The sequence below is a fragment of the Platichthys flesus genome, chromosome 11, assembly GCF_949316205.1.
Source record: "Platichthys flesus chromosome 11, fPlaFle2.1, whole genome shotgun sequence".
NCBI lineage: Eukaryota > Metazoa > Chordata > Actinopteri > Pleuronectiformes > Pleuronectidae > Platichthys > Platichthys flesus.
Genome location: NC_084955.1, coordinates 12,474,529 through 12,502,522, shown reverse-complemented (window position 1 = coordinate 12,502,522; position 27,994 = coordinate 12,474,529). Strand labels below are relative to the sequence as shown.

General features: G+C 42.7%; 2 protein-coding genes across 2 annotated transcripts in view; one reads left to right on the top strand and one right to left on the bottom strand.

Moving 5' to 3' along the window:
- Nucleotides 1-672: 672 nt before the first annotated feature.
- Nucleotides 673-2,786, bottom strand: LOC133964417 (transmembrane protein 158). The gene has a single exon (XM_062398476.1). The coding sequence runs from the start codon at nucleotides 2,373-2,375 to the stop codon at nucleotides 1,650-1,652; it is 726 nt and encodes a 241-aa protein (XP_062254460.1). The 5' UTR covers nucleotides 2,376-2,786; the 3' UTR covers nucleotides 673-1,649.
- A 9,025-nt stretch (nucleotides 2,787-11,811) lies between these two features.
- Nucleotides 11,812-27,994, top strand: part of lars2 (leucyl-tRNA synthetase 2, mitochondrial) — a 32,535-nt gene continuing 16,352 nt past the window's right edge. Inside the window, exons 1-9 of the mRNA XM_062399507.1 lie at nucleotides 11,812-11,957; nucleotides 14,555-14,799; nucleotides 16,403-16,534; nucleotides 22,454-22,545; nucleotides 22,631-22,691; nucleotides 22,785-22,874; nucleotides 23,140-23,283; nucleotides 25,786-25,893; nucleotides 27,639-27,798. Coding sequence (XP_062255491.1) covers nucleotides 14,566-14,799; nucleotides 16,403-16,534; nucleotides 22,454-22,545; nucleotides 22,631-22,691; nucleotides 22,785-22,874; nucleotides 23,140-23,283; nucleotides 25,786-25,893; nucleotides 27,639-27,798 — 1,021 coding nt within the window. The 5' untranslated portion in view covers nucleotides 11,812-11,957; nucleotides 14,555-14,565. The remainder of the gene's footprint in view (nucleotides 11,958-14,554; nucleotides 14,800-16,402; nucleotides 16,535-22,453; nucleotides 22,546-22,630; nucleotides 22,692-22,784; nucleotides 22,875-23,139; nucleotides 23,284-25,785; nucleotides 25,894-27,638; nucleotides 27,799-27,994) is intronic.

Sequence of the window (27,994 nt, the reverse complement as noted above, 5' to 3'; positions counted from 1 at the left end):
TATTTCAGTGTTTAAGATCTAACACACAGCACTTGTGAGTACTCTGCACAACAAGCAGCGTTTACATGTATGATATGTTCATATGTTCATTTTCCCATATTTCCCTCTATCTCTCTGTCAATCTTCTGTCTGGTTGTCTAGTCTTTATAAAATGCAAAAAAACAAAATAAAGTATTAAAAGAGATACCCCGATCAGCCGCAACACCGAAGCAATGAAGCATTTATCTTTTTAAATGTTACGGATGATACAGCCTGTTATTTTCTCCATGATCAGTGACCTGTTTACTAATCTGTTTTCTGCCAGATAAACATCTCTGACTGCTTTGTGCCCACAATATTAATGTGAAAGTTTCCCTCAGAGTTTGTCACCGTCACAAATCCGTCAGCTCACTCGTCTCATTGTCAGCTCAGGCTGATAAAGTCTCGGCTTGACTGCTCTGGTCCCTGTATCTTGTATTTGCACTGCTGTGGCCTACCAGTTCTCCCACTTTAATGTGTTTGGTCAAACCTTGAAAGGCAAAGAAAATAGTTCCTGTTTGTGTGATCAATCAAGCATTTACATTACAGATGGCGAGGGATTGTCTGAAGCTTCAGTACTTTACATAGTCCATTAAAATGAGGGGATGGAAACCAGGGATGACCTCAATGACTAGAATACAGATTTTTTTAATTGAAAGTATAAGCCTTTATGAATGGTTTTACATTAAACAACAGTGTATAAAGATTTCACAACCACCCGAACCAGCGTTAACAAGAAGATGCTGCTCATTGTTCAGCCATAAAGTAACACTCATTTATCAAAATAAAGTTAAGTGACAATATTTCCATATATTAACCTTACAAATTGAGGTAATTTGTGAATTATTATAACTATTATCAGTAGATATTTGGCCCAGTTTTCCTATTGTCTTAACTTAAAGGTGCATCTCATGTCAAATCTGTTTCCTATAGACAAGCATTACATTATGGGCTCAAACGTGAACTTCACCTTTAATCTGTGAGAAGTGAATTGATTTAGGCTACAGACAAAACAGGTCAGAGAGAATCTGAATTATAGCCTATAATCAATTTTATTTTCATTTTAACATGAATAGCCTACAAATAAGCACAACTGAACTTGACATTAGAAATCTAACAATATAAATCCTGAACCTCTGTCTATGTCAGTCAGAAACAACATCGATGTTTCATAATGTATTGGAAATGAAAACTATCACACTTACTCTGAACATGACCATAGGTTGAATATATATTATATATAGTACTGTATGTGACGGCACATGTTAGAGTTTGGTTTTCAGTGCAAAAGTCCTTCACATGGCATAAGGCAAAAACTTTTCTAAAAAGATTAAAAACTATACAAACACAGTTGAAGGAGAAAAAGTTTGCACGGCTGACATAATCTATAGGAAGGCCTACAAGGGTATACAAAACACGTTGGTATTGGTCCCAGTATAGATTACTATTATTGGCTAGTGTAATTCTTCATACATTACCTTGGTTGTCCTAAAGAGGAGGAGGTTTAGTAAAGAATACCCACAAGAAAGCATCTCATCAAAAAAGCTCCCAGAACCCTCCAAAAGTGTGAAGAGCTGAATGGCTACAATTATAGTATAGGCAGCACAGGCTATAATCAATATAAAGGTCATTTATCTGGGTCTCCTCTGCTCCATGCCATTGGGCAGAAATCCTGCAATGATGGGCACCGGCCATATGAGAGCAGCAACACTCCACACGATGATCACCAGAGTCATGAAACAAGCCACAAGTGTCGACTCGATGGGTTTTCGGTTCAGCCTCCAACTTTTGTCCCCCTTCAGCTCGTCGAGGCTGAAATCCACGCAGCAGAAGGCGACCTGGTCCCCGCTCTGCTGGCCCCGCGTCCGGCCCTGACCGAACCGCCGGTACCGGGACATCCCGCAGCCCACGCACAGCCGCAGCTCCTGCTGACCCCCGTTGACCCCGAGGTGCTCGACCACGACGGGCGAGATGGCCCTGTTGAAAGATGCGGAGAAGAACGCCCTGCCGTGGTTGTTAGTGGTGTAGAGGAGCACGTCACACTGGAAGCCGAAGCTGCTGTCCCAGCGGGCCACCAGCGAGGTGGGCAGCAGCCGCTGGACGCTCACGTTGCACTGGGACAGGCTCTGCAGCGGGGGCGAGGCGGCGGCGGCGGCGGCGGCGGCGTCGGGCGAGCCGTCGCTCTCCTCAACGCTCCTCTTGGAGAAGCGCACGTCCACCTCCAGGTTGGCCATGAACCTGTTGGAGGAGTTGATGGGCGGCAGGAGCAGGTCCTCGTCGCTCCAGCCCTGGCATCGCTGGAGGAGTCCGGCCACCGCGGTCAGAGCCAGCAGCAGGGTCGGGGAGTTGTTCAGCATGGCACAGGGCGCGTCTCTCCTCCTCGCATGGTCTCTGAGACGATCCGCGGGCGAAGGACGGATGGACGAGGCGCGCGAGGCTTGGAGATGCCACTCACTCCGGTGGCTTTTAAAAAGCTGCAGCTCCCGATGGAGAGATTCAAAACCCAGCCCGACTGAAAAGGTGGAAAGCTTGTCACATGCATGCGCGCGTCCCAGCCCCCCTCCCGCTGGAGTCTCCAAATTAATAAATGTGGCGTGTTGTGGCTTTTCCAGGAGAGGGGCAGGTTGAGCAGCTCCGTGCGCAGAGCCTCTTCATCACAGCTCCCAGCTCCTCTGTCTCTCCAGGTGTGAGCTGAGCTCCGAACCCATGGGCGGTGAGGAGAGACCCTCCAGTGCGCATGCAGGAACACACGAGCCTCGCATCAGTAGGCTGTACCTCCTTCATTCTACAATCCAAGTAAAAGAAAGGATCTGATTAGATCCACAGGCTGAGCTCTCATCCGTCTCCCAGGCGAGACATGTGGCAGTGGCTCACCATCCAGGTCAACTTGTGGCACCACCCTGACCAAACCAATGAGACAGAGGCAACACTTGACATTTGAATTCATAATGTCAGACGCCTCAGAAACTTCAGCCCAGACATTAAAGAGAGATCCTCCCAAGATTTATTTTTGAAAATGTGCATATTTTTGCACAGTTTTTACAAAAACTATGAACCATAGATTCTGCTTTAAAACCTTCTGTGAACGGTCATGAATAAAGATCTATTAGGGAAACTGTGAATCTTATTGATTTGATCTATTTAGTTTGATTAAAGAAGTCAAAGTCAATGGTGCTGACAAAAATAACCAATATACTGCTCATTAGAACTATAGTAACATTGATATTAATAACTCTGGAGGGCAACATGCATCACTCATGAGAAACTTGTATCATTGCTACTGCTGAAATAAATAACCACTCAGCCGATCGGTCCACCACTTTGGTCGAGACTGAAATATTGTAAAATCTATTGGGTGGATTGGTGCAGGAGTTTGCACAGACATTCCTGTTTTTAAGATTATATTTTTTATCTGCACCAGGAAAATATCAAAAATACATGTGTAATAATACAGACGCACAGACACAGACGAAGGAACTTTGGTCATGGAAAGAACAACAACATAAATGACAAGTAAAAACTATATACAGACAGGCAACAATTGGGGAGATAAAGCAGAGATCAAAAATAAAACCAGCAAAAATAGCCGAACAACTTTCTCAGAGGATGACTTGTTTGAGTGTTCTGAAACAAGTTCAGAGGTATTTTTTTATATAGTATTTTAAAATCCCCTCAGGCAGGCGTTCTCACAGATGATGGTCTACAACAGCAGAAGACCAAGTCAGGTTCCATTCCTGTCTGCCAAGAAACTAAAATGTGAGGCTGCACTGGACCCCCTCACGCATGAACGCTGGGCAGTTGAAGACTCTGAAACAGATGCAGCCTGTCGAATCTAGATTTCGGCTGAGGCTGCAGATGGTGGAGTCAGTATTTGGCAAGAAAAAACCATAGACCCAACCTGCCTTGTGTCAGCAGTCCAAACTGGTGGTGGTGGGGATTGTTTTCTTAAATACCAACCGATCGTGTTCCAAATATCACAGACATCTGAGTATTGTTGCTGAACATGTCCGTGTCTTTTAACCATTGTCTAATGGATACTTCCAGGAGGATAATGTTTCACTTTACAAACTGGTTTCATGAGGCCTCCGCCAGGAACCAGATCAGATTCCACTTTGAGATGTGGTTGAACAGGAAATTAGCAGCACGAATGTACATCTGATAAATCTGCAGAAATGATGTGATGCAAGAAGGGTCAATGTGGAGCAGGAAATCAGAGAAATGTTGATGGTAACTCAGATATAAAGAAGTGAAGCAAAGAAGGGCCTTACACACAAGTAGTAGGTGTCTCTTATAAAGTGCTCAGGGACTGCATTTGAATATTTGGAGCTCTGGTGACTGTGAAGGCCACTAAGCTGAGAAACACGGTGGGATTTCAGGCGACAGAGAGTAACCAACGAGGTTGCACCAATAAATTAGACTCTTGTTTCATCAGAGCGATTGAGCTAAAAGATAAGAAGTTAATCTGTTTGCCATGCAGGAAAGATTAACTCCCGAACCTCTATCTAATCAGGGTACATTCACCGAGTCGAGCACAAACCACGGCCACTGAATAATCAGTCCCCGCTCAGCAACAGGGATTTACAAGCCCTTTGCTCAAGAGCACAGCGGCAGGTGGGAAGAGGTAAAGGCAAAAATCCAATCCAATGCTCTTATGTGTATTAAAATTATGTAAAATATACGGCAGGAGGGTCAAAATGCAAGGCTTTTGAAAAATAAAGTGAAAGTGTGGTCATTTTAGAGAATTTCCCTTCATTCATAAACAAAACAATTAATATAAAGAACCTGGTTTTGTCACAACTCAGTTTATCTGTGCTCAATCTGCACAAATGTAAGAGTGCAAGGACACAGTTCCAACTAAATACTCCCATTGAAAAATCCATCTCTCTAATGTTTCTTTTCTCCTCAGTCATAAAATCATCTGCTATGCGCGCTGCGTGTCCGACCAGCTACTAGACAAGAAAGAAAAGACTGTGTGAGGTTTGTGTTTGAGCGTTTATTCTGAAACACAGTTGCAACTCAGCACACTCAGGGTTCAAATCCAAAAGTTTACATTGCTATATTTACAGTTGAGTTTTTCTCCCGGTGTAGCAGCTTCTCACAGACACAGTGTTTCCAGTGGGGATCGATCCTACAACAGCGGCCGCATCAATTTCTCTCTCTGAGTTGTTTAGCATCAGGTTTGGTCTCAGTCGTTTAAACAGCAACATCACAACCCGCCTGTGGCAGATGATAAAAGGTTATATCTTCTAAGTTTGTATATATGAAATCACCACAGAGTGTCCAACCGTCCATGACCCATTTGCTTTATTTATTCATCTGTTGTCTGCTCTGAGAGCTGTGTGTAAGTTGGTGGTTGTTGCTCTCGGCCATGTTGTTGTGCGCTCAGGGGCAGCCAGACACATCAATAAACATGTGCCTCCACTGTGGTGGAGCAGCAGGGGTTTTGTACACTGCAGCATGTGTCACCTGGCTGCTGTATCTGCTGCCGAAGAGGACACAGTCCCTCCCACCTCCCCGCCTCCGCCACGCTATTTGTTTTTTGGATCCCGCACTTTTATCACAAACAGAAAATCTGAACAGAACTACAGCTGGGGACACAACCGCAGCTAATCTCAGTTTTGGGGAGGTCTAATAAAAGTTTGAACATGAGGAGTAGCGGCTGAACATCTGTTCGGTTTTTGGCGAGGAGCCTTTGTCGAGCTGCGGTCTCAGGTGAGCTGTGGTTGTCCCAAATCTCGCTTAGCACAGAGGACACACTGTGTCCTATAAGAGACATGAATGCATCTCAGAGCTGAACTGCATAGATTGTGATGATAGAGACATAAGAGGCTGTCCTTCCTCACCTTGGTAGGACTGTATTTGGTGCAGATGTGGACAAAGGGGTGGTTCCATAGACTGTTAATAAAGATGGACGACTTGCACCCTAAAATCGAAGCCAAAGTGTCTTGATTGCCACCTAGTGGTTGGCTGCAGTATAAGTCATAATAATTGGCTCTTCGATGCTATAAAAGCAGGGTCCTTGATGCCGCAGCTCCACCCCCTGATAGTTACTGCGCAGCTCATGTTCCAAATCCGTAAAATGTTAGCAATCCTAATCCCAATATTTTGGTTCCCTTTTTGGATAGTGGCAGGAAGGGAAGACCCGTCGACCATCTTCACATACAGCCTATGGTCAGAACCAGTTAATTTGTTTCGCTTAATTAAACTATGTTTTATTACAATTAAATTATGTTTGTTAATTTTTTTTAATCAGTTTTTGCAAAATTTGCACAGAATGTGCTCTTAACGAGAACTGTTGGAAAAACTTCTAAATAGACGCATCTCTCAATATAATGCACCAAAATCCCAAATCAAGGTCTCCGGCCTTTTAAAAACACAATAGAGTCACTTGAGGCTCCACAAAGCTGTAGTGTCATTATTATATTCATTTTATATTTGACATGCTTGTGTTCTTTCCACCCTCCTGCAGAGGTTTTCCCCTTCCCCAATCACTTAACTTTCCATGTATCATGCCTCTGATCAAGTGTGATGTGGTTTTCAATGAGGACATTATAATGCTTTCTGCCAGTGTACTCTCCCTAACAAAGTGTATATATAATGCATCAGAAAAGATAATAAGCTATTGACAGATTTGGGTCATTGACCGGAGGCGAAATGGTGATGAATTATTCTCTTTCATCTTTGCCGACCAGGATTTACTGTATGAATGGCCATGAACTGTTTTCTTCTGCGCTGTTTAAATGGTATAATTTGCTCTGGAGGCCAGCCTCCGTGTATTTGATGTGAGGGTCAGCTGAACAGAAAGTGTCTTTGGCCTCAATTTGCACCTGAAAGCCGCCGGGCCTCTTGTCTCCGTTTAATTACGACAGTGAATTCTCCACAACCTTCTTGCTTGAAAACAATCATGTAGTTATTTGGTTCTCTCTCAAACTCAGACATCTCTCTGGCGCTCGCAAACACTCCCACACATTTCCCGATGCTGGTACCTCCGCTTCAGATACGCTCTCTAGACAATGTACTGGTGTGCAGAGCAAGGAAATGTAAATGACTTTCTTGTTCATTAATTATGCTATAAAAATGTAAATTGCTCTGGTGACAAAAATGCAAATGGGACTAAGATAAAAGTCTCTTGTGCCGAAGGAGAACATATGAAACATTCATTTTCTCGAAGTGTGGCTCTTTATTTAGGAAACCGAGGAGGAGGAGGAAGAGGAGGACCTGTTAGTGGCTCCTGGTCTTCGTCAGCGTGTCTGTGCCGGATCAGTCAGCAGCAGCCTCACAGAGAACTGACTTCATTAGAAGTTGAGGATTGGGAACAGACATCCTCGCAGCCTCAACGTTCAAGCGTTTACAGCTCAGTCTGATGAATCCCCCCCCCCCCCATCTGTCTCCTGTAGTCCTGTCATACCACCTATCACTGCCAGGGCTAATCACCACGGCAACAAAACAGAGGTTTCCCTAGAAGCAGGGAAGCAGTGCGCACAGACAGACACACACGCACACACACATTTGATAAAAATAAGACTGATAACATCATTGTCATTGTTATCATCATGTTTGATGTTTAGGGCAGCCACAGATATTCATAGCAAGGCTGCATTCAGGTCCTGTCCATCACAAGAGAAGTGTTTCTCTCTTCTGAAGACGCAGCACCAGTCAGAGTAGGATCACGTAAAGGGGCAGCAAGTCCGCTGGTGCTGGAGACAAACTGTAAAAACTGGGCAGAGCTGTAGAGCGGTGATCATCGGATCAGAATAAATACGTCTATGCAGTCTTAAAGATGTTCCTTTGAGGAGTCTCCAATTAGAAGCCAATCTCCTTGTCTCAGCAGGTGGGTGTAGACCAGAGTGTTAACGTGGTTGAGTTCAGGCAGCAACCCGATGAGTCAAAATGAAGGGGGAGAATCTGTAGTATATATCCATCCATCCATCCATTCATCTATCTATCTATACCAATTAAGTATTTAGTGTTTAAAAAAGGAAACACTCATAATTAATAATGTAATCATAACACTTCATTAACATGTCAGCAGCATCGTAATTCTCAGTTTGTATTTTGCGGTCAATTAATTTTAACTGCTCATACACTGCTGGCTGCTTTAATCCATAAATATGCGTCTCATTCAATACGATTAAATTGAAAAGATCTTGACATTTTTTTATTCTTTAATTTAATTACTTAACAGGACTCTTTAATGTTTAATATACTCAGGACTCCATGTGAAGCAGAACTGATGGTGTGTTGATTACTCTCACATAACTAGTTGTCAAATACGGTGGCCCTGAAGTGCAAATCACAATTTCAAATCACGGAGAAGGCAGGTACCTGCAATCAACAAGGCTCCACACTGGTTGGACAAATGTCCGTCTCCTTGACAGGAAGAAAAGGCTGACAAAAAGTGTTTTGTGATTGTCACCCTCAGGGCCAATTAAAATGCAGTGCCCATTCCTTGAAATGTAGTGGAGTAAAAATGTAAAATATAACACAAAATGGAAAACCTCAGGTTGAGTGCAGGTACATTCACATCCGTGGTAAAATATTTGAGTAAAAATGTACTTTGTTGTTACTTTCAACTGCTGCTTATTATTTAAACAGTAATCTTGTGTTTTCATTTGATTTAATAACTCCCAAGCACTCCTCCACTTTGAAGATTGCCTCTCTTCCTCATTGTTAACCTTTAACGGAGGGCAATTAAAATGCTCATGAAGACATGAAATTTGACTCGAGGACATAAGATGGCAATTTAAAACTCGTTGTCTTCGAATCTTAATCAGATTTCCGCCTGGTCGACGCTTACAGCTGGACTGGGTGCATCTCGGAGACGTGCTGCACAGAGGAGTTTTGCACTAATTAGCATCAGTAATTGCGAAGAAGCTGCATCGGGATCCTGGGAGAGAAGACATAACAAATGTGTGGTTTTGTAGAACAGTCTGCGCGTTGGAGAATCTTCATTTTTGTAATCATAAATGAGAGAGTGTGGTGAGGCAGTGTGGGGATATTAGAGCAGGAGAGATCAGCGTATAGAGGGATGCTGCTGACAGATTCTGTAAAGTCTTGCTCCAGCGAAAAAGCTCCTCATCTCCTCTGTACCACCATGTTTCCCTCCATGGCCTTTGTCTTTCACCAGCACAGATAAGTGGGGTACGCACAGGCCTGTCAACGTGAAATAGGCCCTGGAAATGACATCACACCCATCAGGCTCTCTGAAGCTCGGTCAGAGACTTGCGAAGAACCTATCAGCCCGTTCTCAGGAAGCCGAGATGGTGCGAGATTGCTTCGCCGAGGCACCACGGCCCCACTGCTTATTGAGGCGGATGTGAATCACGCGCCCGATCCCGAAAGGTCACCTTGGACAGGTGAAGACAAGTCAGCCCTGCTCCCTCCCCCACTTCCTCTCCCCTCATCTGCTTCCCACCTTATGCATTGCTGCTCGGGAAGCTCTGTGTGGTCGTTTGTCATCGGGTCCTTTGCTGGTGAAATTCAATCGTCCTGCGAAACAGGGAGAGAGGGGGTGATTACCATGGGTTGTTTGTCATGGGGGGGTTGGGGAGGCATATGTGGGTGGAAAATGAGGATGATTGGTTGCTCTCACAAGTGATTTGTTTGAAAAACTACAGAAGCCTCTTGCAACTGGGACTCTGAGGAAATGCGGCGGTCCAAAAACGCTCAACTTTCATGAAACTGAAAAAACATGAAAGAATTTGCCATCAAACCGAGAAATGAAGCCAAGCCATATTTTAAAACTGTTAATTAGAGTCCAACACAAAGAAGAGGAGCACTGAGACAAAGCTGGAACCTGGGAAGACGGTGAGACGTTCACAGAACTGGCTCCATCTTTTATTTTCGTGTTTTTGTTTCTCCACATTTCCAGCAATAAACTGGCTTTGTTCTCTCAGACGCTCCCTGAGGACATGGAGCCTCCATCTGCTCCTGTTATATGATGATGCCTATGACTCTCACTTATGTGCCACAATGTTACAGGAACATTAATTGCAACAACTTTTGTTTACAGTTTTAAAGTCTAGAAAATCAAAACTAGACATTCCAAATTTGAATTGAAGAAAATGTGCATATTTTCATCGAGTTGATGAGGGAAGATCAGTTGACTCCAATAGATTCAAAGTATGATATAGTTCAAATGTAAAAAATTTAAATCCGAAATTTGACATGTGTCACACTGCTTCATGGCTTTATATCTGGTTGATTTCAAATACTTCTAAAGTTAATAAAAGCAGTTGTGGCCTTAAGCTCACCTTATTCTCCCTCCACTTTTCAATCTATCATTTGCATTGCTTTAGTATGAGTATTTATAAATACATTTTAGAGTGGAACATAAATAATTACATTAAATTGAAAGAGCAAAATGTCCAAATTTCTTTCTTCTCATATCTTGAATTGCAGATTCAGTTACAAACAAATGATAAATCATTGTTCGCCAGCGCCTGCAGTCCTCCATGAAATACAGACCTGAGAGGGAGATGAGAATCACATTGATTCATCAGGCTTTGTGTGGAGTGTTAGAGTCTCAACTGTGTCAAAAACCCATTTCCCTGAACCATTCCTCCTTCCTCACCACATCCTGCGGTGCCCTGGGCGGAGGTGCCCATTTAGCTCTAATATACGGCGGAAGGCCGGAGCAGAGTTTAGCTCTGTGACGTCAGGCTGAGAAACTGTCTCGATCTCCTGCTAATAACACCCCACCCCCCTTCTTCTTGTCTTCCCTCACTTCTTCTGCCAGATCAAACGTGAGAGCCACAGGGAGAGGTCGAAGAAAGACAATGACTGAAGATGAGACACTGCCCCCCCCCCCCCCCCCCTCTCCATCATCCTCCTCAATGTCTCTGCGATGAAGACGCAGTGAGTGGAGGTGCTCTGTCAGTCACCTATCACTTTACACTGAGAGGTAGCATCAAAGACTCAGTGCTTCTGTAGGAAATCACGTAGAATGAAAGACTCTCCTGAGATACTTGTAGAGCTGCAGTCAATTTGTATCATCATTATTTCAGTCTCGTTTCTTGTACTTCCTCTTTTGAAGGACTAACATTTGAGTTTATTCACTTTAACTTGCCGACATTTGACCCTGGAAAATAACAAAAAACACCAACACTTTTAAGAGACATGTTTGTCCTTAAGGTGCTGGGAGGGAAAAAGACAGTGCACAAAATCATTAATAAAATAAATGCAAAAAAGTAAAGGTTGTTGTAGATAAGTGAAATATCCCTGTGATAACCATTCGAAATAAATGTCATTTACATTCAGTTTATAGAAAATAATCAATGTTTGGATTTGATGAAACGGTTGAATAAAAAATTAAGTGATTTGAAAAGGTGAAAGTTCAGTGAAAAGTAATATTGATATCTACAGTGATTTATAGCAATTTCAGGAAGGGGGTATTTTTGCCTTTAAGTTGCTGAGAGGAAGTTTTTCTAAGGAGCCCTAATGGTTCAACCAGAAAGATATACTTAAATACAATCAAATATAATTCCTCTTATCTAAGAGAAAAGGTGATCTATAAAAATACATTATATGCTGAAACAGCATTATGAAATGTTAGTATGTGATCTACTAAAACTTGATGGGGTTGCCAGGTTGTGAAATGTCCTCATAAGTATGTATATGTAAGCTACACACACACACACACACATGCACACACACACTGATGAAAATAATAACGTTAGAATCTTATTATTACGTCTAATATCGAAGGAATATCAAGGCAGCCTGTTTAAACCACGTGGGTTTGTCGTTGTCGACCAACGTCGTGTTAATAAAGTTTATTGAAAGCAAGATGGCGGCGCCTGTGGTGCAGTCGTGATGAGAGGAAACAGGTCGTTTCCAGCGCATTTAAAAGATGGACATGAATGTTTCACTGTGGATTATCGGTTTTATGAGATTGGGACGGTAACGCGGAAACACAGGAGCCGGAAGTGAAACAGAAGGTGATTTAAAAAAGCTGTTATCTGACGCTAACTGATGAGCGTTTGTTTCTGTATGGACAGACCAGAGGTTACGTCTGACAGCTAGATAATACCAGGTTCACTTTAAAGACACGTTAATTAACCTTTACATTAAGTCAAGAGTTTAACTCGTTACATTTACCTTTGTTCACCATTGTGTTTGACTCAACACAAGATGTCCTGCTGGACAACGACCTGTCATCTTCTCACACAGACATATAGGAGAGCTTTAAGGCTGCAACGATTAATCGACCGATCAGACAATAGATTTGATCATTAATGGATTCAGTGCTGGTTGTAAAATGTTAAAAAAAACATTACCGACATCATTGCATCTCCAGTTTTTTATTCAGTGTACATTGGGTACAGGATTATTTGTCATGTGGATATTTTGATCTGGAAGAGACAAACAATAAATCTCTGTCACATTATTAGAACAACACAAACCCCTAATCTAATAATATAATATAATTGCATGCGACAGACGCATTTTTAGTTTCATCAATGTATGATATGATGGGGTCATAATTCACTTTCTGGTGGGACTTTTTGTTTTATTTCAGCTCCAATATTATGCCTACATTTCTGCTCATTCCAAAAATATTAATAAATGAATCAATTTTTTTGAATAAATTATAAATTCAATAATTAATTGTATTATTCTTTCAGACACTTTTATATGTTAATTTCTTTATAAAAATTGTTTTTTTATTTCACATAATAAAACTTCAAAACCTTTGCCCGAGGAACGTAAACATATTTAGTAATTTTTTAAATCTTAATTACAAAATAATTTTCAATATATTTTCATAAATATCGGATTATAAGAAGAGTAGGAAGTAGAGTAAGAACACTTGAACCAAGACAATTTTTTTCTCCACATGATGAAGCTCTATCTTTTCCCTCTTGTCAGCGAGCTGTTGCAGATATTTACGGTCGCTCTCTAAGAGGCAGATGAGCCCAGTCACCATAGAAACATTTTCTCAGTCTCTCGCCTCAGCCCACTCACTCAGTCACACCGCCGTAGATGCTCACCCCCTTGAGTGCTCGGCTCTCCGGGCCTCGGCCTGCCTGAGGGAGTTGTGGCTGCTGCGATGCTCGGGTTATACTAGAGAGAATTTAGCAAAAAAACATTCCCACAATGCACGTGGGGAGAGGAGATGAGACTAGGAGAGATGAGAGGAGAGGAGAGGATGGGAGGTAGAAAAGGAAAGGAGGGGTGAGGAGAGGAGGGGGATGAGGAGATGACACAAGAGGACAGGAGAAGTAGAGGAGAGGAGGATGAAGAGAAAGGAGGCAACCTTTCACTGGTTTTACACTCCTCCTTGAAAGAGTGCAAAGTTTTACCACAAACATTTCTCCTCTGTTGTCAGTGAATCCTCCAGGCTGCTCAGACTCTTAGTGAATGATGTAGAGGTCCTACACTCTTCAGACATTTAAATGAAAACTTTTGCTAAAAGTCTCTTTCATAACGTATCTTCCTAACGTATTCACCTGCTTATGAAAATATTTATGTTTTTTATCCACTCTCCTGAAGAAGTACATGTCCCCACCTCTGCACTTTCTGGTTGAGCTGCTTCTCTTCGTGATAGAAAATAGAACAACCTCTTCAGCGAGTTCTCCGTGGATCATAATGTTTGTTTACCTAATTTACATCTTTATGCCAGACTCCGGTGTCGGGCCAGGCAGATGATCACTTCTTCAATTCAGCAGCTGTAAAGTTCTCGTCTGAGTGTGTGAAAAATCAGCTGATGAATATCATCCTCCCTCTGAGCAGGCGGGTGGTGTCATGAGAACAGGCTGTGAGGCAGCATATAAACATCTGATTTCACAAGCTCACGCTGCTGTGTGACTGACGTGGTGCAAGGAACACAGAGTGTGAAATAACAGAAGCTGGGGGAGGGAAAAAAAACATTAGGACTCAGATTCAAATCATCTCGAACCAGAGGTGCTGCCTGTTTAATGGCTTTGTTCCAAATGTATATCTCTAGGTCATCCGCTGTTATCATCTCATGGACGCACCTTTCTGTGGATAAGATGTTTGGACTTTTTCATGCCAACTTGCCAACATATCTTCCTTGTACTCGGCAGTATTGTTTTCTACTTGGAGCTTGGACTGAAGTTCATGTTACAGAGTTGTTTTCTGTATCTCTGAAGTTTGAGGGTTTTTAATTGTTCTGCTAAACAAGCTCAGTGTTTCATTAAGTCATATAAATTTGACTTGTTTAAGCAACGCATATATTACAGTATTTCTGTGCAGTTGTATGACAGGACGATCACGTTATTCTCTTAGAAGACTTCAGTGATTAATTTGTGTTATGCTACCATTCAAATTTTGAATATATATATATTTATATAGGCATCTTTTGACAAGAAACATCACATCTAACATAATCTCTCTAATATTTGAATGTTTTTCCTTCATCGCTTCATCAATGTTTGGCTGCACTGAACAATTCTTGCACTGAACAATTCTTTTCAGATTAGTTGTTTTCTCCAACAATCAGTGTAGTGGTACTTTTTTTTACTATCACACTATCCCTCTGTCCGCCCTCATTACAACGTCTGATTTGTTTCAGGAGACAGAACCATGCAGGTGTCAGTGAGAAGACTGGCTCTGTGTCCACTGGCTGTAGCCCGCTGTGTCCGAATCAGGACTCGTCTCCTGAGTCCAGCACCCCACCTCTCGTCCCCCAGCAGCCGCACTCTGTTCAGTGAGACAGGAGTGTGGGAGAAGGACTATCGGACAGAGACCCGGCGCAGGGTGGAAGAATGGTGGCACCCACGTATTATGGCCCAGTGGCAGAAGGACTCACTCGAGGAGGTAAGTAAGTCCTTAACTGACAACAGGGCAATAGAGATGCAGCAGAGTTCCAGTTATGCTCAGGATTTTGAAGAATCCCTGCTCAGTGTTAGATGCATGTAAACATAGTATTCTTGTTTTAGAAACGTGTATATGGTATTGTCAAAAAATAAGCTGCCACCATGGTCCGTTTAAAAGTAAAAAAAAAAGTTTTAGTTTCCAGATGTCGTCAAAAAAATCTAAATATATTAACTTTATTGGAGCAGAAAAGCAAAAAAAGGCCCAACCAACAAATCTTTTCTTTCTAACAACAAAATAAAGATTAGTAAATTCATTTTGTGTGAATCAATGAATTTGACAAATCACTTCAGTTCTGCTTACAGCTAAATTTCTGCCACCAGGGAATAAAACATGGCTTTGTATTGTGGAATCATGTGATGAGAACTCAAGACAGACCTTCATCAAACACTTGCAAGTTGTGTAGACAAAAATGTGAACAAGCAGGTTTACTGTGTTGAATGTAAATGTCAAGGGGCAATTGGGTATTTCTTTTTACAGTTTCTCAACTGCCCCCCTTACCAGGTTTAAATCCACTAAATCCGGACTTTTATTTGGATCTGCACCAAATTATAAAAAAAATTCATAAAGACCCATGAATTATTCTCTGAGAAATCAAAGGACATGCTGAAAAACGTTTCACAATGTAAGAATAAATGAAAGAAAACCCTTTGATCTGAATCTGAACTAGTACTTTATGGGTTCTCCCCTTATGCATACAAACATCCTTCAGGTTTTCAGAAACCTGAATTCTACTGGACTGGAGTGTTCACCCTACGTTCTATCCTCTCTAACGTCAGCCATGTTGTAAAAGAGCTGTCGCATGAGTAAAATTTAAAGCTGACGACCTCCATCCAAAGCTCCACAGGTCAATTCTAAGCTAAGTGTAGTTTTACTTTGGTGAGTCAAAATCTATCAATGTGCACAGATCTGATTATTTATACATTTGAAAACTCATTTAGTCCCTTTTCCAGATTAATTGATTAATATGCCTCCCTCTAAATGATCCAAGCTATTACCGTCCCCGGGCTCCGTGGCTGATCTCAGACCTGCGGATCAGGCTCATTATAAATCCTAATGGTCTGTCTGTGAGAGGCTGACAGTGATTAAGTGAATTCATGACAGCCCCGCTTCTAATTAATTTATTGAAAAATTCATGACTCGGGTTTCCTGTAATCACGTATGGCTGGGTGTAACCGCTACTTACTGGGCTGCCGTGGTAACAGCGTGCGACTGTAAACCATCCATAATCGTCCGCACTGCCACCGTTCACATTCTGACAGTGTAATCAGACTCTGTTAGAGGCTCATAATGGTAATACAGCCGGAGTCAGTCAGGGCTCTGGCTCTGTGTGTGAGGAGTTATTATTTCTTTCCTGATGCCATCAGGTTAATGCACTTTAATAGAGGACCCATTCAGAAGAGACTAAAAGATATTAAAGAAAAGAGCTGCTTCTCTGTTATCACTGCCTCTCAGTCCGCATTAAAGTTTCATGATCTCTTCCCACATTGGGTGAGGTCATCTCATACCTCTGCACTGTGATTTGAACGTCTGCTGTCGTTCTCAGGTTTCCACCAAGAAGAAGTTCTACGTCCTCTCCATGTTCCCGTACCCATCGGGACGACTGCACATGGGCCACGTGCGCGTGTATACCATCAGCGACACCATCGGCCACTTCCAGAGAATGAGAGGCCATCAGGTATAGCTGTCTTTTATTAAATGTCGTTTTCCATTCCTGCTTTGCTCCCTGAAACAGGCCACATATGCTGAACATCCGTTTAGGTTAATGACGGTTTAATACATCCTAGTTTTCTCACTAAAATTAGATAGAGAACATTATTTTGACTTTGTTACAAAACTATAATTCGTCTATCCATCCATCCTTTTTTTTATAACACTCGTTCTTTGAATCGCATGGAGCTGGAGCCAATCCCAGCTGACATTGGGCGTGGAGAGGGGAGCAGGGTATAGTCTGGGTGGACAGGTCACAATGCTGCTATGTAGTATCAAAATAATCAAGGGCTGAGAGGAGCTGTGGTCTCTGTGTGTTCACTCACGCATGAAGACAATTTGATCCTGTTGTGTTACTTGCGAGAGCTTGTGTTTACTCAAGTGATGCAAGTAAACCCAACCCTCGAGAACACTCCTCAGCTGAAGCAGTTGGAAACTCCTGTTCCACATAAAATAAGCAGCAGAGACACCAAGTTAATTCATCTACATCGTGAATCAGAGGTGCACACAGCTTAGAGAATTTAAGTGTAGGGCAGGGCTGACATACTGAGACAAGCAACCGTTCATACTCGCATTCAGAACTCCAATTAACTAAAGCCCACCCTGCAGGTCTCTGGTCTGTTTTGGGGGGGGGGAGTATCCGGAGTAAACCTGAACAGACATTGGGAGAACATGCAAACCCCACGCAGCGAGCTTACGCGCTAACCATCGTAACAATAAAATCAAATTTATTATTTTTATAATGAATCATCAGAATATATTCCCCACCTGTTGTTTATGGAGATTTTTTACCTCACCGTTATTCTTCAATCAAACAATAGATTAGAATTTCAAACAACGTCTCACAGTAGGTGGTTATCCATTGAAATAATAAGGTTGTGACTCTGCTTTTAAGTTTAGATATAAGCCAATTTTTCGCTTTATTTTTTCATTAATTTAACACTCAGCACAAGTGTTAGTCTTTGGCTCAACTGGCCTGTTTTTATTCACATATATTTTACTGACTTTTCTCGTCAGGTTCTCTGTGAGAAGCATGTTTTGTGTGGTCAACCATCGTTTCATATTTCCATGTTGACTCGTCTGTTTGCACATTACTCGTGGAGCCTCAACTCTGTGCCGGAACAGTGAGTCAGTCTTTCATTTAGAGTTAATGGAGCGCTCCGTATCTGCCCCATGATATTATACAGTGCAGACAATATGATTGCTGCCGCTGTCTGCCCTCACTGTGTCTCACTGCTCTTATCTGTTTGCTCCTGCTCCGCATCATCTCGCACACACAATCCATTATTAAGAAGATCTGTTTACACAAGGCCTCTGTGAACTCTCATGCTTTATGTCACTTAACTCAGCCCCTGCTTATACAGTGTACATAGTGTAGTGCACTAACCTCAGCACCAATTGACATATGTTGCATGATAACAATAACTCCTTTTGCCATTGTCTTTCAATAACACAACCTTAGTCATACTTTGCATGCATGTAATAGATTTCTGCTGTGCTGTATTGATTTCAAACATTTGCACAGTATGCACAGTATTAGATTAACTCAGGTCTTATGGTAGCTTGATTGTTTTGTTACGCTTTTTAAACCTCCACCAAGGAGATTATGTTTTCGCCCCTGTGGATTTGTCAGTTTGATTGTGAACAAAATTACACAGAGGCCAGTGGAAATAAGCCATTTGAATCTAGTGTGGATCTCTGAGCGCAATTCAAGTTTATATTGTTTGTATTATATTTGTTTATTGTTGTCTTCTCAAGTTGTGTTCATTCTACAAAGACTCTATTCTCTAATGTGTCATAATTGTATGTTGCTGGATAAAAACACTCTTTTATCGACTAGGAGTGTTTTCAGTTCGACTGAATGATTCCATAAAAATTGATTTTTATGACCACTAGACCTATTAAGCTTTTTCCAAATAAAGGCCTGTAAATACAGGAACGAAGTTTTGCAGGAAGACATTTTTTTCGTCTTTCTTGTAAGCTGACAGGTGGCGGCTGTGATGATCTTGAACTTTCTCCTTTCATGGTTAAAATTAGATATAAATAAGGCAACGGTAAAATCCATACTCTCGATCACAAGCACTCTGGTCTGTTATTGACTCGCGATTGTTTCACATCAAAGTGTTGCTGTCGATATTCAGCACTCGCTCTGTAGCAGTGCAGTAAATGATTGGTGTAGAATAGATGGAGCTATGACCAGTGTGAAACCACAAAAACCTTCTGACACGAAGGCGACACAGTCCAGGGTCAGTTTCGTCTCAGTCCTCACTAGATCCGTCAGACATCTTTCTCTTGTTTCTTCTTTTCCTGGTGTATTTTACACTCGATGGTGTGCATCATCCCTCTTGAGTCTCAGAGAGAATACTGTCTGCCTCTGCCTGGTTTCTCCCTGAACACGAACATGGCTTCACATGACCACTTCCTCTGAGCATCTGTCACAGAAACGTTATTCTCTCGCTAATTAAGGAAGGTACAGTCTGTCGATGGTCACACCCCGAAAGTGTTCGAGAAACATTTTACCCCAACGTTCCTGTCATTCTCCATCACATCAGCAGATTGTTCCAAAGTAATCACAACTCTGATTGTTTTGAAACACGTTGAAATTAGTAAAAACCATTGTGGTTTCCAATCAGGGATATTTTTGGGGCATATTTGGTAAACCTTTCTCTGAGGTAGACACAGAACACTCACACTGTGAGTTGAGGGTAAATATAAAACTTCTGCCAGCAGCCTTCCTCTGTCCACCAGCTCCTTTAAACTCACTTCCAACTATGATCATCGAAAGAAAATCACTGCACCCCGCCAACAAAAGTCTGGCATGCTGTAAAAACCTGTTAAAGCCACAATGTGATGTCCTTAAACACAGTATTTTATCTGGATTAAATGAGATATAAATGTTAAAGGTAAAGCTTTATAGGTGCTGGTATGCACCTCTACTGCAGAGTTCGTGGTATTTAGATTTATTCATTTGGCAGATGCTTTCGTCCAATGAGCCAGAGTAGATCAACAAGATTATTTGCGAAACTGTTTCTTGGAACCAAAACTATACTGGTGACTAGATATCAGTTCGACCTTAGAAGTATCAAGCCATAGAACTAGATCTGTTTTTCATCATTTTTAGCAATAGCATTGCTATGCTGTGGTTAGCACTCACAGGGGCCTTTCTGTTGGGAGTTTGCATGGTCTCCCTGAGTTTCTCCCACAGTCCAAAGACATGCAGACTGACCGTGGATGTGAGTAGTTGTCTGAGTCTGCAGAGACATTGTCAGACATCAACTCAAATGTCTTTGTCTTTAACAAATGAAGAACGTTCACGATAACAGGAAAATGTCTGCGACGTTCAGACCAGGGTCGTCCGGAAATTGAATTTTACAGCACATCGCCACTGACAAACGTTCCTTGTCACCAAAGGTTCTTGAATCTTGTCGTCTTTCCAAGTTGATATCCTCTATGGCGTGTACATGTATGGCACCTTCTTTTAATCCTGAGATATTTCTATTCTTTTTTTATCAACACGCCCACTCACATGCTGGGAATTTTGCAGACATTTTCATCCTGTGTTCTCACATGGACCAACTCTGACATGTTCAGGACGTTGTCATAGGGGGCTGGCAGAAAAGTTGTGGACGATGTTGGTAGGTTTACAGGGTGAACCCTGCCTCTTGCCCAATGTCAGCTGGGATTGGTTATAGATAATAAATGGATGGAATTTTCACCATTTGAAGTCATGCTCTTCTTCATCTTGTCATTCTCAGGGTTGTTGTGTTTTCCTTTGGTTGTTCCTTGGCTCTGTACTTGTCCAATGAAAAAGACGCCAGAGTGGAATTTTGAAACAATTATCTATTTGGTTCCAATCAATGTGATGAGAGAGCAGACAAATGTTCCGGAAATTGCATTTCAAAGCTGCCACGAATGGAGAGAAGCTTCGAGCTGGAGCTGTGTAGGTGGACACTTGTAGCTCCGAGGGTCAACATTCTCAAAACCTGTCTCCATACAACTGTGTCCTTCTCGTCGGCACCGTGAGGAGCCTGAAGCTGCTTTGTCTCCAGTTGGCGCTGATTTGCTCCACATGATTGTTGACGGATCCTCACAAAATCAGCCTCCACTCACTCATTCCTACGTCTTATATCGCACCGCTTCCTTTCACCGATGCTCTGAAATGTTCAGAAAGTCTCCTTGATAATTGGTTAGTGAAGAGTAGCACTGCTCTCCACATTTTGTGTGGACATAAGTATAAGTGGTGCTGAAGCTTTAGGCCGCGAAAAGAAAATGTGCCTCTTTGAACTTTGAGATTTGAGCTAACTAGTAATTCAGTCCATCATCGCAGCTCCCTCGAACAGCATCTCTTTGAGTTCTGTTTCACTTTAATAACATATTTACACAGAATAAACAGGACGGCAGCCTAAATGTCTTAATGAGGCGCTTGTGTCTCTCTGCTTTGTTATTTACGCAGCCTCTCTCGCTCTCAGGGTGCGTGTGCTCCTCCTGAGCAGTCACAGCAGTCTGCCGCGCTGAGCTCTCTCAGCCGAATACGATCCAGCACTCGGCTTCACAAATGAAGCCCATGCAGTTACCAAGGATACGGATTCGTTTGAAACATCAGACCCGTTAGAGTCCGCACAGTGATCTCCTCTCCTGATCCTTTGATCACGTTTCTCTGTCAGCGGGCAGAAAAAAGAGAAGATGCTCAGACGAGACGCTAAAGGGAAAACGAGATGAGTGAAAGAGACGTTGTCTTGAGTCGACAATATTTCCTGTCAAGCAGAGTCACAGGCACATAGCACACAATACAAAATATGAAAAAAAATATGAACAGCTCAAATAAAAAATATAATGAATACAAAATATGAAAATGTAAACAGTATAATAAAATGCAATCACACCCAATGTGTGTAGAGAGCAATATATAGAGTGCTGTTGATTTGGGCAATTGTGGGGAAAAAACGGCCTATTATGTAACTTGCATCAGTTAGTTATTATATAATATTATATAATGGCGGCCTTGACATGATATTTGCAGTCAGTTTGCAAGCATGAACCACAATGTGTAATGGAGTTGAGGTCTCAGCTGGGACTCACACACATTAGCATACACTGGTTTGTGTGTGTTGAGGAGCCCAGCAGTACTTTGTGGAATAAATTACCCTTTTGCAACAAATATTTCTGATTCCACTGGCTCTGTTTGTATAAACACTCCTGTCACACGTCAGATGGAGTAAGAAAAGGCCAAACTCTCAACATGCGAGTCGTTCTTTGAGATGTTTTTAGTCTCCCCCCAGCCAAACATGGGGTTCCTGAAATTGTTGGTTTTGTGTGAGGAAACATTTTTTTTTTTGTAAATGAATAAGTAAAGAAACGTGATTGAATCCCAAAACTATCTTTTACTTATTTTCACTTATAGAATTAGTGCCCCATGGTTGTATGCCTTTACGAGGTCATCACCCCTCAAATCTAATCAGTTCATCTTTTAGTCCAAGTAACAAGTGATTTATATTTGAAGAAATTACTTACAGGCAGATTTGAGATTCAAGATGCTAATAACATGTTTTGTGAGGCCATTGTGACCTTGACCCTCGAGCACCAAAATCGAATCAGTTCATCCGTTAGCCCAACTGAGCATTTGTATGAAATTAAAAGACATCCCCTCGAGGCATTCTTGAGATATCACGTTCATAAGAGGGGGATGGATGGATAACCTGAAAAAATGTGCGGAGGCATAAAAATGTAAAAGCAGGAAATCCTTTGGAAGCAGAAATCACGGCATAGTTGGAATGTGCAAGTTAAATCAACTTGAAATGTGTCTGCCTTCAAAATCACTGCAGATGAATTTATTTTTAAATCACTGATGATTTCCTCACTGACACAGAATCTTTAACTTCATCCACAGGTAATGAATCCGATGGGCTGGGATGCGTTTGGACTTCCAGCTGAGAATGCTGCCATCGAGAGAGGTCTTGACCCAGAAGAGTGGACTAAAAGGTGAATGAAATCTCGATTCTGTTCTCATGAGCCCTCGTGGTTCATGTAGGTCCCCTAATCCTGCTGTTGTGTCTCCTCTCCTCAGTAACATCCAGTCCATGCGGGAGCAGCTGGACAGCCTTGGCCTTTGCTTCAGCTGGGACCGGGTGAGTAGATCTGAAAGACGAGCTCAAGCAGTGATTTTTGGCTGACACCTCACACTGCTGCTGACCAGACCCTGGCTTTTTCTGTCCTGACAGGAAGTGAGCACGTGTCTCCCAGAGTACTACAGGTGGACGCAGTATCTGTTTGTTAAACTCTTCGAGGCAGGACTGGCGTATCAGAAAGAGGTAGGGACGCCCTTTGCACAAAAGTGTCTCATCCTGATTTTCTTTTGAAAGGAGTAATATGATGGTTTGTCTCACTATTGGGAGAAAATGAATATACTGAAAAGAAGAGAGCTTGATAGAAGCCTTTTGATTATATTTATTGAAAGGGAATCAGATTGAGATATGACTGTGGTCTGTTTAGTAAATCCAAATATGTTTGTGTGCTTGTTTTCATTGTGTGTGTGTTTGGTGTGTGTGTGTGTGTGTGTGTTATTGTGTGATCCAGGCCGTGGTAAACTGGGACCCTGTGGATCAGACAGTGCTGGCTGATGAGCAGGTGGATGAAAACGGTCTCTCTTGGAGGTCTGGCGCGCTGGTGGAGCAGAAGCTGCTCACGCAATGGTTCATCAAGACCACAAACTACGCCAAGGTACGGCTCTTTTGTGTGCGTGTGTGTGTAGTATGTAATAAGTGGTGTCTGCACGGCTGACCAGCAGCCCCATCCAGGCCAAAGTGAGCAGGACCACTCTGGTAACAATCATGGCTGACACTTCAGTAGCAGCAGCTGCATCCCTGCCGCTCTGGTTCCACAATCAGACCCCTGGAGACTGTCCTTTGTGGCCCTGCGGCTCCCCACCAAAGAGAGAGAGACTGGAGGAGTCCTGGGTTATACCACCAAGCGGCCTGGGCTGCTGATGAGAAGCCTCCATCTATTCAGGTCAGAGGTGAACAGATCTCCTGCAGGGCGAAATTACCCCTCTGGATTTTTATGATTGATCACAAGGAAAGACGATTCAAGCATTACGCATGTAGTACACTTTGTGTGTGCCAAGTGATGCTACATAAATGGATAGTCTCAGACCCTTGTCTTCAAAGGTGTTCCATCGTTTAAACTTGGCTTTACCAAGTTGAGAAAATTTGAGTATAATAGTAAACTATGAATTAATAGTTGATGAAGTGCTGCTCAGGGGACTGCTTTGCTTGGTGTTTAGGGGGCGCTATCGGTGATTAGTTTTACCAGGTTTGACGCAAGTGCAAGTTTTTAAGCATGTTTAGCCCCTACAATAAGCATTTTAGTTTTAGGGAGAATAATTATAATTCCTTGCATAACAATACGGTCCTCACACCAGTCAGTGCTTGGGCCCCTAAACAGTTCCTGAGGAGTGCGCAATTTATTTAAAAACTGCTTTAAAAATTGTTAATGGAGATTTTTGAGCCATAAAATGCAAAAAACATATTTTTGTTCGGTCAGTCTTGTGTCATTTTGATAATTTTTTTAAAGGAAGAAGAGAGACTACATGTTCTCTGCAGTCAGGCGTCGACCAGTTTTAGCCAAAGAGCTGAAGTCGCCCATGCTTGTCTGTGTCAGAGGTGTGAGTGGAGGTGGAAGGAATCAGCCCACTGTGCCGATGTGTTCCCGCATTTCTAATTTTCTCCTGACGAGCCGAGAAGTGGGAAGGAAGGAAGGAAGAGGAAGGCGTTAAGAAAAAGAAGTGAGAAGGACAGATGGAGAGAAAAAAGGAGGACCAGAGCCAAATAACATTTAAATTAAGCTCTGTAATTGGACTGTGATTTCCCGCGTGTGCATTTCTCCGCTCGCCTTTTTTTTCAACGTGATGGAGTCTGTCAGGCAACATTAACTACAGACAACATTTATTCAGCGGTCATCAGCTGCAGTTGTCGGCTCGCTCCACGCCGTGCTGAGAGACTGCGCTCATGAACTGTCACCATATTGTTTGGTCCAAATGACTGCATATCGCACTATTACTAAGATGGATGTGGAGCTGCGTGCAGGATGTTAAATTACCACGTGGCCGTCGCAGAGTTTTCAATTTCATGCATAATCACTCCTGTTGCACTCGCTGACATCTCGATGGTCCACACACACACACGGAGGAGTCAGTGTGCCGCTCGACTGCAATTCTGGTGCAAATCCCTGAACCAGCCCAGAGGAAAAAACTACTGGCAGCACTGTATGACAGAAGTGTACTTGATATGTCTCTCTCTCTCTCTCACACACACACACACACACACACACACACACCTCGGTTATTGCTATAAGCTTTTCTTAGTTGCCATGGAGACTCCTGTCCTTGCCGTACAGCTTTCAGTCACTCCTGGTTCGGTGCCAAACTGTAATTTCCCGTCCAGTAAAGTGAAAGCATTTACCTCCTCCTCATTTGAAAGTCATCTTCCCTCTTCAAGTTTCTCTTTTCCTTTTTCACAGCCAGGGACGTCTTTGTTTTGCTGCGCCTCCTCTCAGACTCTCCGTCATCCTGACACACATTCACGCTTTTTTCTCTCCCACTCTGGACCAGATCCATGGCCGACACATTTCGCAGTCATGCCAGTGGTGTCAGCGTTTGGTATTGATATCGCCGTGATGGGGCTGTGCCTGCTGAGCGGCGCGGTGAGGGGGATTGTTGGTAATAGATTGTGACAGCCTGAAAGGGAAATGGAGAGTTTGAACATCTCTGGCCTCGGCCCCAGCTGTGACTTCTTAGCCTCCGCCTCGTTGATATGCATAGCTTCTATTAATCACGCTGGATAACTGATGGTGTGTCTGTGTGTGTGTGTGTGTGTGCGAGTGTGCACGTGCTTCATAGACGATTGCTTCTTTATGATATCAAGGAAAGCAAGGGGAGAGGAGGTCAGGATTTTGTGAAAATCCCTCTTTGTCTGCATAATGTGACCTGGCCGGTTCTGCTGCTTTGCCGAAAAATAAATTGGCTGCGTTTTTGAAGGAGCCCCGACTGAGCCGGAGTCAATTTCATGATCCTAGACAGCCATACATTTATGAGGATCTGGTGGGCCCCCCCCCACCCCCACACAAAAATATATCCTCTCTGAAAGAAACATGTAAAGTTAGCTCTTTCCAAACTCGTACAAAGCAGCAAACTTGAGCCTTTGTCTCTTTGTCTTCCTCCTGCAGCCTCTCCTGGACGCCCTGGCAGACCTTCCAGAGTGGTACGGTGTCAAAGCCATGCAGGCAAACTGGATTGGAGACTGCACCGGCTGCTACTTCGATTTCCAACTCAAGGTGATTCTCAGCTCCTGCTCACTTTTTCCTCGTTCTTCGTTCTTGCTTTCTTTCAATTTCTTTCTCTCCACTAAGTGTTTCCCTGTGGTTTCTTCTTGGCAGCCTCTGTTTGTCATCTTTTTCTCCACAAGCGCTGATTGCTTGTTTGTATTTGACATTCAATGATGCCTCTGTTTGTGTCGTTCTATTCGAAATCATGTACCAAAGCATAAAAAAATCTATACTTTGTTGTTCGCATTCCCCGGGCGCATCCATTCACACAAGCACATGATTTCACAAATGAGTTTCTATTGAGTTCTCAGAGCCGTCTGTTGTTTCATGCAGAGTGGTCGCTGAGAGCCCACTCAGAGCCGTCTGTTGTTTCATGCAGAGTGGTCGCTGAGAGCCCACTCAGAGCCGTCTGTTGTTTCATGCAGAGTGGTCGCTGAGAGCCCACTCAGAGCCGTGTGAGCGTCCTTATTAATCAACTCTCTCTGGAAAAACTTGTTTCTGAAGTCAGTTCCTTCATTTAAAAAGTTCATGTTTCTAGAAAAAAGAGTGTGAGTGTGAACGAGAGTAACGATGCACTAATAAACACCAGAGGTCATTAAGTTAAGTGCATGGCTGCTTGTCTTATTTAACATTATTTTACAAGAAGTCCAACTTTGGTGGTAATGATATGTATTAGTGTGTCTTTTAGAAAAAGAATTAGCCCAAAACCACCCATGTGTGAGTGTGTCACATTGAAATAATAACAGGTTTAAAGGCATTGTAGGCGTATAATGTCTCAAAGAGCTGCGCACGGCACAGTCTCACCGTGGCCTCTTCATTTCAGTTGTCTCTTCACCAGTGATGCTGCTTCTGCAGGAGGCGGGTCTAATGTTACCTGTGCAGTTCTGATTTTTAAAAACGTGTGAACATGTAACACAATGCTTTGTAAACATGTAGTGGAGATACAAATATTTACTAATATGTCTAATGGAGAAGAATCAAAAGTACTTGAAGATAAATCTACAGATACATGAAAAATGTAAGTAAAAGTAATTTGTAACATCCCACCACTGTTCAAACAAAGTGTTGTTTTGAGCTTAATGACAACAACACCGTGCTAATAGGCCCACAATGACAATAATCCTGTTTAGCAGCTCCAGTGTTTTACCACATTCAGAAAGATAAACTAAATGTTTTTAAGGTTTGTGACAGATGAAAAGTTGAAGTAATTACAAGTCAACCTCATGGTGGGGCTACAGGAAAAGTCAGATGATTGGCAGTAAAGGTCATGAGGATGATGATAATGTGGCAAAAAACAAGTGTTCAGTAGGGTAAAGAAAACAACCCTTTGAATTAGAAAAAGCATGTATCAGGCAAATAGTTGAGGTTATTGCTTTATTAGCTATTAATTAATCATGAAAACACGACTGTGTCCAAATACAAATTGATGATGTAATTGTTTCTCTTCTGAAATTCTGTAATCTGTTATAAAACAAAAGATGCCTCTGTACATAATACTGTTAGCCTGACGTTGTCAGACTCACAATTCCGAACTGCCCGACCAAAAATGTTGTGGGCGGGGCTAAGTTCGTCTGGCATCCAGGCTATAATACTGTGGCACAGTATCTTAAAATGACTTCTGACTGATCCTTTTGATATATTTGGTGTCTTAAGTAAATATGTTAAAATAAAGCACTTTGGTGACACCCCTCATTAACTCCAGTGCAGCTGTTTATACATGGAGACCCACTTGTTTTTTCCCTCTCCTCTCTCAGGTGGACGGGGAGGAGACGGGGGTGACCCTGTCAGCCTACAGCTCCTCCCCGGAGACGGTGTTCGGGGCGGCCTACCTGGCCATTCTGCCCTCCCACAGGCTTTTACACGGCAGCAGCTCGGTGCGCTCCGCACTGGAAAAAGGCTTTCAGCCGGGCAGAGGTGAGCGTCTCTCTACACCGACCTCCGTTTAAATCGTCTGTCGAGGTGTATGATTTCCTGCTTTTTGAGTCGGAGCAAACACAGAAAAAGACACACATTTAGATGTGAACTCATCGGCGGCAGAATGAATGAGTTTTTCAGGGGTGAAGAGGCTCTCCGCCTGCACAATGTCATAACTTGAAAAGGTTATTTGTAA

What these genes read in the sequence shown, in the direction of transcription:
- LOC133964417 (XM_062398476.1), bottom strand. Translation starts at nt 2,375, where the DNA reads ATGCTGAACAACTCCCCGACCCTGCTGCTGGCTCTGACCGCGGTGGCC.